This window comes from Hypanus sabinus, chromosome 8 (assembly GCF_030144855.1).
Source record: "Hypanus sabinus isolate sHypSab1 chromosome 8, sHypSab1.hap1, whole genome shotgun sequence".
Lineage (NCBI taxonomy): Eukaryota > Metazoa > Chordata > Chondrichthyes > Myliobatiformes > Dasyatidae > Hypanus > Hypanus sabinus.
This window is the reverse complement of record NC_082713.1, coordinates 112375935-112394163: the sequence shown is the minus strand read 5'-3', so window position 1 is coordinate 112394163 and position 18229 is coordinate 112375935. Positions and strand designations below refer to the sequence as shown.

The window sequence follows — 18229 nt, the reverse complement described above, 5'->3', positions numbered from 1 at the left end:
GCTGCTAAGTTAACAAATTTCACGTCACACGCCGGTGATAATAAACCTGATTCTGATACAAAACCATGAAGGGTATAGATAGGGTAAATACAGGCAGGCTTTTTCCACTGAGGTTGGGTGAGACCAGAATTAGAGGTCATGGGTTAGGGGTGAAAGGTGAAATGTTTTCAGGGGAAATATAATTCATTCAGAGGGTGGTGACAATGTGGAATGAGCTGTCAGTGGAAGTGGGTTTGATTTCAGCATTTAAGAGAAACTTAGATGTTGATACGAGCGGAATGGAGGGCTATCATCCTCGTGTAAATTGATGGGATAAGGCAGAATAATAATTTGGCACAAACTAGACGGGCTGTGAGCCGACTGGTGGTGTAGTGGCATCAGTGCTGGGCTTCAGGGCAAGAGGTCCCGATTTCGAATCCAGAGGGCCCCCGTTAAGAGCTGATGATCTCTTTAAAAAAACAACTCACCTGGCAGAAGGCTGCTGTAACTTGCCAAGTACCCAATTTCCCAATATGTCAGAGCTGCGAGGAAGGAAATCATCCGCTACCCGGAAATAATTCCAGATGCGACATACTTACCCAGATGGGCTGAAGAGCCCATTTCTGTGCTGTATTACTCTTTTTAAAAAAGTCGATAAGACCATTTTAATGAAACATGATCAGAATATCATAGCGCTGCTGAACTATAGTGATTAGGGTTGTGCCGATTAGTCAGGAGCCGAATAGTTGGAGGGATTTGGCTGTACTAGAAGCTGGTGTTGTGGACCTTCAGACTTCTGTACATCCTGCTCCATGGTTGCTGGAAGAACCTCATATCCCTGGCAGCATTTATTAACTTTCCCTAGTTGACCCTGAAGTGGGTAGGCTCTGGGATAGTTCAACTGATTCAGGAGGTCTTAAATGACACTGAGATCAGACAAGAAAGGGAAGGCAGGTGTATTTCTTGCTGGTAGCTTGTGGACAGATCTTTTTATTTTGTATTATTCAACTTAAAACCCCAAACTATTACACAAGGATTTTACCTCCTGCCTTTGGACGGTGAGTCCAGGACCTCTAGACTGCTAATTCAATAACATAATCACAATGCTGTTGACTCTGGAAGTTGCAGCAAGGCATGGGTTAAGGTAATGTCCAGGCAAGAATAGTTTAGATAGTGTGCAGTCTGCCCAGGCAAGAAAGGGCTTTGATCTTCTGTTTGCATTTCAAGGGACTGGAAACACTTGGCAAACAGAGACAAGGATGTAATCAAAAGGTGCAAGGAACACACACACCAACTAGGGAACAATTACTTCACTAACCACAAAGTAGCTTCATTTGTTAACTTGTAGTTTCTATTGACTTTTAACACCTTCATTATGAATGGTGATTGATCATGCAAATAAGGAATTTGAACATCACAATTTATTAATGGTCAATATTTATGGTTAGAAATGGCTGGTTAATAACTAAAGTGTGAATGAGGGTACAAGTGTTCATTTAATTGGCGATGACAGTTCCAATAAATTTCAGATTACAAGCTGATACAAGGTTTCTGTATGTTCCTTTGTGTTCTCTAAGAAATTAACCCTTGCCTGAAGGATAATGGAGGATGTCATGCCAACGCTGAATGCACGCAAACTGGGCCAAACCAGGTAGGCCAAAGTAACTCCTCAGACCCCCAGTTCACATCCAATTGTCACATACAAAGGCTAACTCATTCCATGACACGTGTTTTGTCAGTCCTCCGTTTGTATTTGACCATGCCAGTTGGAAATGTCCAATTATATGGATCCTTTTAAGCAGATTATAGGTTACGTTTTAAAATGTGCTGAGGATTTCTGTCTCCAGCACTCTCTCGGCAGTGAGATCCCCTCTGAGGCCAGTCCTTAGGTAGAAAAAGGTGCTTTCTTCATCTCTCATCTAGTCCACCAACCATTAAACCTATGCTTGCTAACACCGCAAAGAGCAAGGCCACAAAAAGCAGCAGCAATCAGACCCCCACCATCCAGGCCATGCCCTCTTGCTCGATCAGGAAGGTGGTAAGAGCATCAGGACCCTCACTAACGGGGTTTTTTACCCTTCAACCGTCAAGCTCCTGAATCAATGTGGATAACTTAATTCACAATTCACTGCAGCTCTAAACTGATCACTGAACACAACCTATGGACTCACTTTCAAGGACTCCACAACTCGTGCTATCAGTATTATTTATTTGATTGCTTGTTTATTTATTATTTTTGTATTTGCACAGTTGTTTTTTTTACATAGTGGTTGCTTGCCAGTCTTTGTGTTTGTGTGCAGCTTTTCATTGTTTCGACTGCATTTCACCATTCTGCAAGTAAATGAATCTCAGGGTAGTAATTGCTGACATGTACAGTACGTTCTTTGATAATAAATGTATTTTGAAGTTTGAACTTTGAAAAGCCATTGTCTGTGTATGGGAAGTCCTGTTCTGTCCTCTGGAACACCGAGTGCCGATTACCATCTTCTCTCTGACTCACTGCACCTCCAGTTCCTGCACTTCCTTTCGATCACCAGGGTCCCATTTCCTGCCCCTTCAAATTCCCTGGTTCTGTTTTACATACCACCTTGGATCTTATCGCTGTCTTGCTAACTTGTGCTCCCTTTAAACCTACATGTGTACACTGGAAAGTGTATCTTTTACATGTAACATCTAAATTAAAGTTGATTAAAAATTTTGTAATATTATTTTAAATCTAGGAAACGGTCTGGCTCCATGGAGTCAAAGTTGAGTTACTGTATTGTCATCTGGACAAGTGCACGTGCGTACAGGGTGCAATGAAAAACTTACTTGTAGCATTCACAAGAAAAAAACATAAATCAAATACATATCTGTGGCAAACTATGTGTATACTTGTCTGGACACGCCCCCCGCCCCCCGCTGACTGCTCCTGTGGCTCCTCCCACAGACCCCTGTATAAAGGCGATTGGAGGCTCTGCTCCTCCCTCAGTCTCCAAGATGTTGTGGTCACTTTTGCAGCTAATAAAAGCCTATCGTTCGCCTCCCGTCTCCGGGAGTTATTGATGGTGCATCAATATCATATACACATTTTTATAAGAATGAAACAATTCAATCAAGGAAAGTCCATAAGTGATCAAAATTGTGACAGTGTTCCTATTGTGATTTAGGTTTTGCTGGTTGGTATGTATGGTAGACTAACAGACTTTTTCTGTACTTATTTACTCAATTTTTGTTCCATAATTATTAACCTTGTTTATTTTTACTTATGACTTTTTGACTGATTCATTCTACTTGGTGTTGTTAGGCAGTGTGCAATTGTTTACTTGACTACGAAGGTGATGGGAAGGTGTGCAAACCAATTAATCCTTGCTGGGTGGTGAGTATGAATGTCGGTGCTTATTGTGCCTTAAAGTAACCTGAGTTACTAATTGGCCAGAAGCTTAGAACAATAAGTGAGCATTTTTGATCCATTAGTTTACAAGAATGATGCCACGATTTGAGGGAATGGATGAATAGATTAGGACTTTATTCCCCCGGAGTGTAGGAAAATGGGGGAGATTTGACAGAGGTATATCTGTATAAACGCAAGCAAGAATTTTCCGCTGCAGTTTGGTGAGTCTAGAACTAGAGGCTGTGGGTTGAGGGAGAAAGCTGAAATGTTTAAGAGTAACCTGAGGGGGAATGCCTTCACTCAGAGGGTAGTGAGAGTGTGGAACGAGCTGCCAGTGGAAGTAATGGTTGCAGCCTCAATAGCAACACTTAAGAGAACGTTGGATAGGTACATGAATGGGAGGGATATAGCCAAGGTGCAGGTCGATGGAACTAAGCAGAATAATAGATTAGCATGGACTAGATAGGCTGAAGGGCCTGTTTCTGTGCTGTATCTATGACTCTGTAACTCTTATTTCAGGACAATGGAGGTTGCAGTGCATTTGCCAAATGTAATCACACGGGACCAAACGAGCGATCGTGTAGTTGTTTCACAACTTATGTTGGCGATGGAATAACATGCAAAGGAACCATATACAAGGTGTGTTCAGTGATAGTGACATTAATTGCTCAATTTAGAAAATTGTGCTATGAATGTTTTCAGTTCTGGTTGCCTGCACAACCCAACCCCTCAACAGAGATCTCTCACTCTTCCCTTCCAGGAGATGTTCTGGAATACTGCCTCATCCCAATTTGTTCACCACCTCCAGGTAAGAGTGACCTGCCTGAAGGAAGCAGAAGAATTTAATGGTGACGTATGGAAGTGATAACTCTCAGGCAAAATCCAAAATCTCTGGAAGACCAGAACACACAGTAATGGTTTGGCATGGACCAGATGGAGTTGGGAGCCTGTTTCTGTGCTGTAGTGCTCCATCATTCTATGCCCCTTTGCCATCAGATTTCTGAATGAACAATTATGGGACCACTCAGGGATAAAGGTGGGGAGCATTTGCTTGGATGTAGAGAATGTAAGTGAGGTACTTAATGGGTACTTTGCTTCAGTACTTACTGACTAAAAGGACATGGAGGATCAGTACTGTGTATAAAAACACTCCTAAAACGTTGAGCCAGCTATGGGGATTACTGCTGAAAAGGATGCAGAATAAGTTTGACATAGATGTTAAACACAGGCAATTCTCAAGATGCTGAAAATCTTGAACAACACACTCAGGGTGTTGGAGGAACAGCAGGTCAGGCAGCTTCTAAAGTAGAAACAGTTGAAGTTTTGTGCCAAGACCCTTCATCGAGGCTAAAACTTTGGCTGTGTTCTCCTCCACAGATTCTACCTGACTTGCTGAGTTCCTCTGACATTTTGTGTGTGTTTCACATGGATGTTACTGGGACTGGAGGGATTGAATTACAAGGAGAGACTCAATAGGCTAGGAACATTTTTCCTTGCAGCACAGGAGGTTTATGGGTGACCACATAGAGGCTTACAAAATCAAGAGGGGCATAGGTAATTTGTATGGTCAGTCTTTTCCCCAAGGTAAGGGAGTCTAAAACGGGTCACCACGAGTTTAAAGGTGAGGGGGGAAAGATTTAAAAGGGATCTGCAGGGCAACTTTTTACACAGAAGGGATGGGTATATGAAACAGGATACATGTAGAAGTGAGGACAATTACAACATTGTCCTTTGCTGTCTTTTTGAGGCATCACCATTCGAAGGTGTCCTCGATGCAGGGGAGCCTGGTGCCCATGATGGACCTGGTGAAGTTTGCAACTCTCTGCAGCACTTTCCAATCCTGTGCACTGGCCACACCATACTAGACAGTGATGCAACCAGTTAGCATATTCTCCGTGGTACAACTGTAGACATTTGCGAGTCTTTGGTAGCATAGCAAGTCTCCTCAAACTCCTAATGAAATATAGCCACTGTTGGGCCTTCATCATATTGCATCAACATGTTGGCCCAGTAAAGACCTTCAGAGATGTTGACACCCAGCTGAGGACTGGTGTGTGTTCCCTTGATTCCACAATCAATACCTTGGTCTTAATGATGTTGAATGCACATCTTTGTTGCGAGACCACTCAACCAGCTGACCTATCTCACTCCTGTATGCCTCCTCATCACCATCTGATAACTTGGTCAACATGATTAGTTTGGGCCAAAGGGCCCATTTCCCTGGTTAACTTTGACAGAGCAAAAAGGGTGAATAACCAATAGAAACATGAATCCCTGGGGAAAGCATGAAGTGTAATTACATCCAAAATCATCCCCATGGACCAAAAACAGAAATGTCCCCAGTCACTTGTGGTCCAGGAACAGTTATTACCATACGACCACCAGGTTCCTGAACTGGCAAGGATAACTTCATTCACCACAACTTTCAACTGATTCTATGACGTACAGACTTACTTTCACAGGCTCCTTACAGCTCATGTTGTCAATATTATCTTTTATTTGCAATTTGCCTTCGTTTGCACATTGTCCCTGATAATGCTTTCTCTGCTACCGATCCCACACCCCTCCCGTGGCATTCCACCCTCGCCATTCCCAACATCCCGCCAGATTTAGAAACATGCTCTCTGCTCCACGTTGAGAAATGCCGTACAGTGCAAAAGTCTTAGGTGTCCTAGCTATATGTGACATTTGCACAGTACTGTAAATCGTCAGCGCTAAAAACTGGGAATGTAAGGAGGTTTGGCACTGATATTTTGTTTTATTCATCATTGTTCTGAGGTCATTTGAGATGAAGCTGTTTGTTTTTACACCTCTGTACTCACAGATGCACAGTGTGACCGCACTCGGAAGCCAAGGTCCTTTTACTGTCTTCATCCCCAGTAACGATGCTTTCAAGAACGAGACCCGGGTAGGCAGAATCATTTTCCAAAGCAAACCATTTGAGTCATATTTCTATGAGCACTTGGCTCACTGCTGCCTGCAATCTTTAGATATCAGAATGGACATCAAAAGGACAAATGGCCCAGATTCTCCGTTACCACATTGTGGCGTGTAACCAGCTGCTGCACAACCGGCTAATCAGTTTGAAGAGCATCACCTCCCTTCAAGGAGAAACCATCCAGTTATCCAATAACAATGTGAGGAACGAAGTGGTAAAACTACATGAGAACAAACTGTATAAACTATGTCTTACTACTAAGACTAATTGTGGAGGGGTAAAGTGAAATAAATGTCTGTGACTCTGTGGACAATTTGTTAGAGGGATCAGATCCCTCGTCTCCGGGGGGGGGGCTCAGTAACGTAGCGATTAACAGTACACTACTACAACGCTGGCGACCCGGGTTCAATTCTGCCACCTTATGTCAGGAATCTGAACGTTTTACCAGTTTCCTCACCGCTTTCCAAAAGCATACAGGTCAGTAGGTTAATTGGTCACATGGGTGTAATTGGGCTGCACAGGCTGGTTGGGCTGCAAGGGCCTGTTACTGTGCTGGCTCTCTAAATTACAAACAATAAATCAAACTCAACGTGCAATGCTTGAGTGCCACACTGTCAGAAGTGCCAGCAGAGACATTCATCAGGCGGATCATCGGTCCTGTCGTGCTTTACGGTACTTCTCGAGGAATAATACAGCCAATTATTTAGGTCAATTATTTCATTGCTGTGGCACCCCATATCTAAGGAAGGATGTGCTGGCATCGAAGAGTACACAGAGCAGTTTTATGAGAATTGAAAGGGTTAACATATGCATTCGATGGCTCTGGATCTGCACTCACTGGAGTTTAGCAGAATGATGGGGGGGGGGGGAGGGCAGATCTCATTGAAACCTACTAATATTGAAAGGTTTAGATAGAGTGAACCTGCCCTCTCCCTGGAACCTTTGACACCCTTACTAATAAAGAATCTATCAACCTCTGCTTTAAATATACTCAGTAACTTGGACTCCACAGCCACCCATGGCAATGAATTCCACAGATTCACCACCTTCTGGCTGAAGAAATTCCTCCTCTCTGTTTTAAAGGGATACCCTTCTTTTCTGAGGCTGTGCCCTCTGGTCCTAGACTCCCCCACTGTAGGAAACACCCTCTTCAAATCCATTCTATTTAAGCTCCACAATATTCAATAGGGTTCAATTAGATCCCATGCATTCTTCTAATCTCCAGCGAGTACAGGCCCACAAGCCCAGTGCCATTAAACACTCCTCAGACATTAACCCATTCAGTCAGGAATCATTCTCGTGAACCTCCTCTGGATCCCCTCCGATGCCAGCACATTTTTTCATAGTAAACTGCTCATAACACTCCAAGTGTTGCCTAAGCAATGTTTTATAAAGCCTCAGCATCACATCCTTACTTTTGTATTCTAATCCTCTTGAAATTAATGCTAACATTGCCTTTGCCTTCCTCACCACCAACTCAATCTGCAAGTTAACCTATAGGGAACCCTGCACAAGGACTGTCAAGTTCCTTTGCACCTCTGATTTTCCAATCTTCTGCCCATTTAGAAAATAGTCTATGCCTCTATTCCTTATACCAAAATGCATGACCATACAGTTCCCAACACTATATTCCATCTGCCGCTGCTTTGCCCGTTCTCCCAATCTGGCTGTCCTTCTACAGATTCCCTGCTTCCTCAACACTACCTGCCCCTCCACCTATCCTTGTGTTGTCTGCAAACCTGGCCACAAAGCCATCAATTCCATTATCCACGACGTTGACATATAACATGAAAGGAAGTGGACACTGACTCCTGTGGAACACCACCAGTCAGCAGCAGCCATCCAGAAAAGTCCACCTTTATTCCTGCTCTTTGCCTCACGCCACTCAGCCAGTCTTCTATCCATGCTTGTTGCTCATTGTTGCTCATTTTTATGAATAATAGTGGGGAAGTTTATAAATGATGGTGGGAAATTTTACCTCATATTTGTAAATAATAGTCAAGGATGTATGATATGTTGAGTTATATTCTTTATCTTTGATAACTATAATTTTTAATTATTATTAATTCCTACCTTTTAACTGACAGAACATCTTGATTCTAAACAAGAAAGCCAAGGTCATACAGAGTGATATTATCAATGCCAACGGAGTGGTTCACTTTATCGACAAGATACTTGTTCCTCGAAACATGATTGTTCTTCCCAAGGATAGTCAAGGTTCCAGCCAAGTAAGGATTGCAATTTTCAACGTTAACCCAATGTTAGTTCTGGCAAATTTTAGTTGTATCTGATCCATGCAGTGTAAAATGCAAAAGGTGGGTGGGATTCGGGTCTGCAAGTAATTATCAGGATTATTTTATAGATTAGTCTTTGCCGTGATCTTTGGTGTTATACCTAGACCAGTTTGGACTGTTTTGCAGACAGAACTCTCTGGAACATCTCCTGACTAATAACAACAAAATCACCAAACGTTGCATCAATGGTTGTTCGGACTAAGACTGCAGCTAGAAATATTGTGTGTTATATGCTAAGGAGAGCATGTCTTATGAGGATAGGGTGAGCGAGCTAGGGTTTTTCTACGAGGAGCGAAGGAGGCTGAGAAGTGACTTGATAGAAGAGTACAAGATGATGAGGTATACCGTTGATCAAATGGACAGCTAAGAGGTTTTTTCTCCAGGGCAGAAATAGTGAATATGAGGGGGCAGAATTTTAAGGTGATTGGAGTAAATTATAGGAAGGATGTCGGAGGTAAGTTTTTTTTTTAAAAAACACGGAGTGGTGCATGTGTGGAACATGCTTGCCAGGGTTGGTGGTAGAGGCAGGTAGATTAGGGACATTTAAGAGACTCTTAGATAGGCACATGGATGATAGAAAAATGGAGTGCTAAAGGTTTAAAGGTTTTGGATATTTTGGATTGAACAGCCTGTACTGTGCTGTAATGTTCAATCTTCGAATGTACTAACATGCAAGTTTTCAGTTCAACCCAGTTATTTTGAAGATATTTTAAATTAACCCAGATATAAATGTACTAAATAGAAACAACTAGGACATTTACATTCAACTACAATTATACAGCATCCACAACTTAAAGACGCAGAACATAGAACACAGCAGGCCACCTGGTCCATGATGTTGTGCCGATCTTTTAACCTACTCCAAGATTAATCTAACCCTTCCCTCCTACATAGTCCTCCATTTTTCTATCATCCATGTTCATTTTTAGAACATGGTTGCCATGGCATGGGCAGAACTTATTGTCCAATTAACAATGACCTTGAGAGGTGGTGGTGGGCTGTTGCTTTGAATTATTGCAGTCTGGATGGTGATGCTGCTTCCACTGTCTTGTTGGGGAGGGTGATGAAGGAACGACCACTGTCAGAGTGGGGGGAGTCAGGGGAAGCTGGTGGTGGTGTTCCCATTCACACACTGCCCCTCATCCATTTATGCAGTGGAAATCTAGTTATAATAATGGCCAATGTGGAATGGAAATTATACCTTGAGATTGTTTACTCCAGTAATGTTAAAATGTGAACATGATTGTAGTAAGTTAAGTCACTGTGATGCAATAGATGTTAACTTTCCACTTGCTGCTCTGATATCCGTAACTGTACAAGGCAGAGACTCAACACAACAGATTACACAAACGTACAGGGCAGAGCTCGATGCAACAAATTCTACAACTACTTTCAATGCCAAATCACTGTATTGGAAAGCATGCAGGTTTTATACTTGGAAAACTTCTAATTCCTAAAATTGTTTAGGCAATGTAGCTTCAGCAGGAACCACTGAGCACACAGACATTCATGCACACACATGGGGACAGGCCTCACCAGCGCTTTACATCCTTGCTCTTGTATTCTAATTATTTATTCTAATAAATGCTAACACTGCATTTGCCTTGCTTACCACCGACTCAACCTGCAAATGAATCCTACACGAGGTCTCCCAGGTCCCTTTGCAGCTCAGATTTTTGAATTGTCTCTCCATTTAGAAAATAGTCTATGCTTTTATTTCTTCTACCGAAGTGCATGACCATACACTTCCCAATACTGTATTCCATCTGCCAATTCTTTGGCCATTCTCTTAATTTGTTTAAGTCCTTCTGTAACCTCTCTGCTTCCTCAAACTACCTGTCCCTCCACCTATCTTTATATCACCCGCAAATCTGGCCACAAAACCATCAATGCCTTCAACCAAGTCATTGACATAAAACGCAAACAGTATCGGCTCCAACACAAACCTCTGTGGAGCACCACTAGTTACCGACAGCCTCTGGTTATGAACAGCCAACCAGAAAAGGCTCCCTTTATTCCCACTCTTTGCCTCCTGTCAATCAGCTAATGCTCTACCCATGCTAGTATCTTTCCTTTATTACCATGGGTTTGTAAACAGCTTTTTGTATGGCACCTTGTCAAAGGCCTTCTGAAAATATAAGTATGCAAAATCCACCAATTCTCCTTTGCATATCTCGCTTGTTATTTCTTCAAAGAATTCCAACAGATTTGTCTGGCAAGATTTTTCCTTAAGTAAACCATGCTGACTATAGCCTTTTTTATCATGTGCCTCCAAGTACCCAAAACCACATGCTTAAAAATTGGCTCCTAACACTTAGGTCAGACTAACTGGCCTGTAATTTCCTTTCTTTCTGCCTCTCTTCCTTCTTGAAGAGTGGAGTGACATTTGCAATTTTCCAGTCCTCTGGAACTATGCCAGAATTGATTGATTCTCGAAAGATCAATACTAATACCTCCACAATCTCTTCAGCCACCTCCTTCAGAACCTCGGAGTGTAGTCCACCTGGTTCACATGACTTATCTACCTACAGACCTTTCAGTTTCTTAAGCACCTTCTCCCAAGTAATGGCAACTTCACTCATTTTGACCCCTAACACTTTTGAACCTCCAGCATACTGCTAGTTTCTTCCACAGTAAAGACTGATGCAAAATATTTCAGTCCATCTGCCATTTCTTTGTTCTCTATTAATACCTCTCCAGCATCATTTCCCAGTGGTCTGAAATCTATTTTCACCTCTCTTTTTATATCTGAAGACATTTTTGGTATTCTCTTTAACATTATTGGTTAGGTTACCTTCATATTCCATCTTTTCCTTCTAGTTGCCTTCTGTTGGTTTTTAAAAGCTTTCCAATCCTCTAACCTCCCACTAATTTTTGCTCTATATATATGCCCTGTCTTTGGTTTTAATGTTGGCCTTCACTTCTCTTACCAGCCACAGTCGCATTATCCTACTTCTTCACTGGCCTGTACCTATCCTATGTCTTCAAAATTGCTCCGGGAATTTTCAGCCATTGGTGCTCTGCCATCATCCCTGCTAGTGTCCACTTCCAATCAACTTTGTCCAGCTCCCTCTCATGCCTCTGTAATTCCCTTTACTCCACTGTAATACTGGCTTTAGCTTCTTCTTAAATTGCAGGGTGAATTCTATCATATTATGATCACTGTCTCCTAAGAGTTCCTTTACCTTAAGCTCTCCAATCAAATTTCTTTATTGCACCACACCCAATCCTGAATAGCTGACCCCTTAATGGGTGGAACTACGAGCTGCTCTAAAAAGCCATCTCATAGGCATTCTAGAAATACCCCCTCTTGGGATTCAGCATCAACCTGATTTCCCAAACTACCTGCATATTGAAAATCCCCATAACTACTGTAACATTGCCCTTTTGACATGCGTTTTTTATCTCCCATTGTAATTTGTAAATCACATCTTTGCTACTGTTCAGAGGCCTGCTTATAACTCCCATCAGGGCTCGTTTGCCCTTGCAGTTCCTTAGCTCGACCCACAACACCCCTACTCCTTCCAATCCTATGTCACTTCTTTCTAATGATTTGATTTCATTTTTTACCAACAAAGCCTCTCTACCCCCTCTGCTTAACTGCCTGTCCTTTCAATACAATGTGTATCCTTGGACATTAAGCTCTCAGCTATAATCTTTCAGCCATGATTCCATGAGGCCCAGAACATCATATATGCCAGTCTGTGATTTCGCTACAAGTTCATCTACATTATTCCATATAACGTGTGTATTCAAATCTAACACCTTCAGTCCTGTATTCCCCCTTTTCAATTTTGTCTGCTTTTTACATTGCAGCTCATTACATAGACTGTGATTTTGCCCAATCTTCATCTTGATTTGCTAGTAGTTCGCACCACACTGCCTCTTTTTGTAAAACAACTGCCCCATCCTCAGTTGTATCACTCCAGTTTCCACCCACCTGCTGAATTAGTTTAAATCCTCACAACTCTAGCAAACCTGCCAGTAAGGGTATTGATTCCCTGCCCCCCGCCAGGTTCAGGAGCAACACGTCTCTCAGCCACGCATTCACCTGCCAACTCATCTTATTCTTACCCTCACTGGCATGTGGCATGGGCAGCAATCCAGAGATTGCTAGCCTAGAGGTCCTGCTTTTCAGCTGTCTAAAATCTCTCTCCAGGATCTCCTCACCTTTCCTACCTATGTCTTTGGTGCCAATATGTGCCATGTCTTCTGGCCGCTCACCCTCCCCCTTTAAAATGCTGGATATGATGCTGGAGGAACCCGATAAAGGATCTCGCCCCAAAACGTCGACTGTTTATTCCTCTCCATAGATCCTGCCTGACCTGCTGAGTTCCTCCAGCATTTTGTGTGTGTTGCTTGGTATTCATGAACGCTATTGCATACACGTGCTTCTGCACACGTGTGCTTACATGTGTGCACACATAAACATCCGCACCCACACAGGTACACTAATGATCTCCTGCTCACATTAGGAGTCATAGACTGACTTTCATAAAGTTTTCACAGGTGTGAAAGACAGTATTACAAGGCCACTAACTGGAGACTTACTGGCCACTAACCCTAATGTACAACAAAACATATAGTGAAATATGTCTTTTGCGTCAATGACCAACACAGTCAAAGGATGTGCTTGGGGTAGCTCGCAATTTCCGCCATGCTTCTGATGCCAGCACGGTATGCCCACAACTTACTAACCTAACCCATAACACACAAGAGAAAATGAGAGGATCTTGTTACCCAGCAAATCTTAGCGATCTGAAACTCACTTCCCAAATGTAGAATGTGGAAGAAACCTCACCACGATTGGCAAGTACTTGAACGACCACGGACGTGACATTCAAGGGGATGGGGCAAGAGGTGGGTAGTGAGATCAGGCTGGACACAGCTTTTACAACCATCTTGGCTGTAGGATCATTTTCTGTGTCAGAAATCTCCGTGATCCATGACGTTAGTAGCATACCTCACATCATTTCACAATGCCCAACAAGAGAACAATCACCTCTAATAACAAATCTTCAATGACTTTCCTCCCTACAGCTCAACTTGACAACATTAGCAGACCAGAATGGATACTCCATCTTTGTTAATCTCTTACAGGTAAGCGAGCTTTATCCTCGTAGATATCCTGGAAAATTACTAAGTGCAAAGAGAGCCAGAAAAGTGAGGTAGTGTACATGGATTCATTGTCCATTCAGAAATCCCATAGTGAAAGAGAAAGAACTGTTCCTAAACAGCAATGCAGGTAGTTTCAAAGCTCCCCAGTGCTCTTTATTTTCTCCTGCTAAGTATTGTTTTCCTTCATGGGATCTGGGCATTACTCTCCATGTCAGCATTTAATAGACATTCCTCAACAAGCTTGAGAAGTTAGTGTTGAGCTGGCTTCTGGAACCATGCAGATCGCAGGATGTTCCAGGGTTCAAACCAAGGATAATAATGGAGCAGTGATGTATTTCCCAGACAGGATAGTGTGCATCCCAGAGGGAAACTTGCAAATGGCAATATTCCTATGCACCTGCTTAATAACCTCTTATTGAGGGTCTTTTGAATGTTCAAATACACTATTTTCTTTACTTCTCCCTTGTCCTGCTAGTTAAACCCTACAAAAAAAGCACGGTTTCCCTTTCATATGTCCATATTAACTCAGTCCAATTCCAATTAAAATTTTCCCAGGTACCTTTCTACTGATGTCAAGTCAATTCCTCTACAGTTTTATCTGTCTACTAGGCATCGCTAGTCTCGAGAGACCATGGATTTGCACCTTGGAAAGTTTCAGAGTTGTATGGGAGATCGGCAGTTGCCCAAGCTGCAAGTCTCCCCTCTCCATGCCACCAATGTTGTCTAAGGGAAGGGCAAGGGCCGATACAGCTTGGTACCAGTGTCGTCACAGAGCAATGTGTGGTTAAGTGCCTTGCCTCATCAAGCCTCAGCTAAGGCAGTGTGAACTAGCAACCTTCAGCTTACTAGACCAACGCCTTAAACACTTGGCCATGTGCCAACACACACTTTCTATGCTTTCTTGTATTGAAGGATTATCCTTCCAGTCTGGATAACCTTCTGTCGAACTTGGAAGATGCATCCACAGCCTCTATATCTACTGTCATGTTTTGTTATTTCCAAAACATAAAATTAGTATGAATAAAAGATGGGAGCCCAAGAGATGTGAGTCTGAGTTTGGGTTTACTTTAGCGAGATGGACACTTATCACATGGTAGTGTGATGCCATATGCAATTCATGTATTTTAACATATAACCTGTAATTATTTATTTAAATGAACAAGAATGCTTAATCAAACAATAGATTTACAATAGTACTGAAATACTGTTGAAATATTGAATACATATAAACACCTTCTGCAAAATTTTGATATGTGGGGTCATCAGGATCAGGAAATTTTTTGGAAGATGTATGATGAATATGTTTTGTAGATGGTATATGCTGAAGTCATATTGTAACAGGACCTTCCACTCAGCTCACCCATTCCAAACAAGTTGTTTAACTGAGCTAGTCCCATTTAACATAAAACATACAGCACAGTACAGACCCTTCAGTGCACAATGTTCTGGCAACCCTGTAACCTTCTGAAAGGTTAAACCTTTCCCTTCCATTTTGTTTTCATTTATATGCCTATCTAAGACAGGCACACGTGCCTGCATTTGGCACATATCCTCCACACCATTTCTATCCACGTAACTGTCTAAATATTCTTTCAATGTTGTAGTGTGCCACCGTTCATCTTCCTCTGGCAGCTCATTCCGTACACCCAGCAATCTCTTGTGTGAAAAAGCTGCCCATCAGGAGCCTCTTAAATCTGTCATCTCTCCCTTTAAATCTGTGCACTCTAATTTTGTGCCCCCACCCCCACCCGGGGAGAAGACTGTTGTGATTTTCCTCTTCTTTTCCCTCATGATTTTATAAGCGTCTCTAAAGTTTCTCCTCAGCCTCCTGTGCTCCAGGAAAAATACCCAGTCCATCTGCTATCTTTTTATAATTCAGATCCCTTGTTGCCATGGTACAGTGGTGATAAAAGGAATGAATATTTACAGTAATTTGGTGGATGAGATGCCAATGAAATGGCTGCATTGCCAAAGTCAAATTAAATTTATTATCAAAGTATGTATATGGTGCCTTATACAAACCTGAGATTCATTCATGGGCAGATATGACTGATGGGCCTCTTTCTGTGCTATATAACTCTGGTTGGCATCTGTCTGTTTCGAAGGACAACGGGTGGTGGTGATCATCACAAGCCTGGGGGCAGAAGGTACGGAGATCCTGAGGTGCCCAGTTGTCAGCTTCCCCCTCCCGGCCTCACCAGTGTAGTCCAAAGGAGAATTTATGAAGCAATACGTTTGGCACCAGCTTGGCTGCAGGAGCTGCCGGAAGGATGTTCAATGACGTCCAGGTGGCTCAGAGGGTCTGGGTTTAGTCCTGTAGCTTTCGTCTCTCTTGAGGCGGCCCATGAGGCAGTGGGGCTATTTACCCATCGCTGGGGATCTGGTTCACGAGCACAGGGCGTGTCAACACCCCGGTGGGCCTGCGTGCTATGTGTGCAGGGCAGACCTCCTCCCGTCCTCTGTAGTTCAGCCCGAGTCTGAAAGGAGTTCAGTTTCCATGTGTCTCCAGCAAGGAGGCATTACATGAGGCTTGCTGTTGGAGAACATAGAATAGTACAGCACAGTACAGGCCCTTCAGCCCACAATGTTGTGCCGACCCTTAAACCCTGCCTCCCATATAACCATATAACTATTACAGCCCAGAAACAGGCCATCTCGGCCCTAGTCCATGCCGAACGCTTACTCTCATCTAGTCCCATTGACCCGCACTCAGCCCATAACCCTCCATTCCTTTCCTGTATAACCCCCCACCTTAAATTCCTCCGTATTAGCCTAGACAGAGAGGCTGTGTACAGGCAGGGAGGGACTTACACATTCAGCTCTCCTTTTCGCGAGACTGCTAGCCAGCAGTGGAAGCTGAAAGTGAGAGTAACAACACTACCCACTACACTACAATAAACATATTGACACCATGACTCTATGGCTCTAAATAATCATACAGCACCTGAATGGGCAAGGAATACTATTATACTTTAAAAAAAACAAACAACAGTGATTAGGATGCTCCATTCTGTAACATTACATTCTTCTGTTATCTTCACCCTTACCTTGATCTTTAGAAGCTCCATCCTGTTTTCACCTGTTATCAAAACTTGCCCTCTGGCCATAAAATAAATTGCCTGTCATCAAAGAAATTAGTTTGTTCCCATATAATACAAACACGCTTGTAATTTTTCTCACTCAGAAAGCACATTAGGATTTCATAGACCCCATTTGTTATATTTTACAAAAATTACAAACTCATAATTATTCTGGGTTACGGATATATTTCCACAAACTCACCAGGTCAGGCAATATCAATGGAAAGGAATGAACAATGGAACTTTTGGGCCCAAGCACCATTTGGTCAGACAGAAGTGTTGACTGTTTATTCCTCTCCACAGATGCTGCCTGACATGCTGAGTTCCTCCAGCATCTAGTGTGTGTTGCTCTGGATTTCCAGCATCTGCAGAATCCCTTGTGTTTATTATTCCATGCAGTATTCAAAATCTTTGCTGTAATTTCCAGCAGCATTCTAACCCGTTTGTTACTTACTTTGCAGGACACCAACGTGCTGAGCATGATTAATGATCCAAATCACAAGCCAGTCACCCTGTTCCTACCAAAAGACACAGTCATGAAGTCTCTATCTCAAGCACGACAGAACTTCCTGTATAATAAGGATAACAGAAATGCTCTGATAGATTACCTTAAGTTTCATATTATCAGGGATGCAAAGGTAACTACTGTCACTCGAGAGTTCAAACATTCATGCACTTTAGATTCAGGAAGCATTTGTGAAACGTCTTTTTTTTTAGTCTTAAGGTAGATCACACTAGACAACAAATTTTTTCGAATGTGTTGTTTCCTCAGATTTTTTTTTAAATGATAGATCACTTAAAGCTGAATACAAATACATTTCTGACTACTTGTATAACGTAGGAATTTGGAGAAACAAGAAATTAACTTTTATTGAATATTATGTGTTTAATTGCATAACGGTGCCTACAGTTTGCAATAGTTCATCAAAGCTAAAAATGTTTTGTTGAAGATTTTCATTTGTACTCAGTGTCTGAGGCTTCTCACTTAAGTGCCCAGCAATAATCAGCCAGATTGATGGATTCCAGTTTCCCTGATACCTTTTCTCCATGACCACAATGTCCTAGTGAAATCTTTCACCATGTTCATCACTGACGGTGCCAAGATTTGCAGGGAAGAAGTCTAAATGGGAATACAGAAAATGCACCTTCAGTGACATGTTGCACTTCATGGTTTTGTCTGCTTGAAGCTTGGCAACCATTGGTACATAGTTTAGTTCTCTGTATCTGCCAAGAAATTTTTCAATGACATCCTTGAATGCTTCCCAGGCAATTTTCTCTGGTCCCACTAGATGTTCTTTCAATTGCCCGTTATTGATGATCTGTTTGATTTGTGGACTAACAAAAATGCCTTCTTAATCTTGGCACCAGTTATTTGGACTTGAATTATGAATTGAAATGACAAATATAGATGATTTCGAAACAATAGTGTGTGTTAGAGAAATTTCAC

At 42.3% G+C, this 18229-nt stretch overlaps 1 protein-coding gene across 3 annotated transcripts in view; it reads left to right on the top strand.

Moving 5' to 3' along the window:
* stab2 (stabilin 2) overlaps window positions 1–18229 on the top strand; it is a 292259-nt gene that overhangs the window by 230454 nt on the left and 43576 nt on the right. For all 3 annotated transcript variants that reach the window (XM_059977629.1, XM_059977628.1, XM_059977630.1), the window contains exons 43-51: window positions 1557–1630; window positions 3266–3337; window positions 3872–3991; window positions 4113–4160; window positions 6177–6260; window positions 6343–6489; window positions 8378–8518; window positions 13625–13684; window positions 17244–17420. In XM_059977629.1, the coding sequence (XP_059833612.1) occupies window positions 1557–1630; window positions 3266–3337; window positions 3872–3991; window positions 4113–4160; window positions 6177–6260; window positions 6343–6489; window positions 8378–8518; window positions 13625–13684; window positions 17244–17420 (923 nt within the window). The remainder of the gene's footprint in view (window positions 1–1556; window positions 1631–3265; window positions 3338–3871; window positions 3992–4112; window positions 4161–6176; window positions 6261–6342; window positions 6490–8377; window positions 8519–13624; window positions 13685–17243; window positions 17421–18229) is intronic.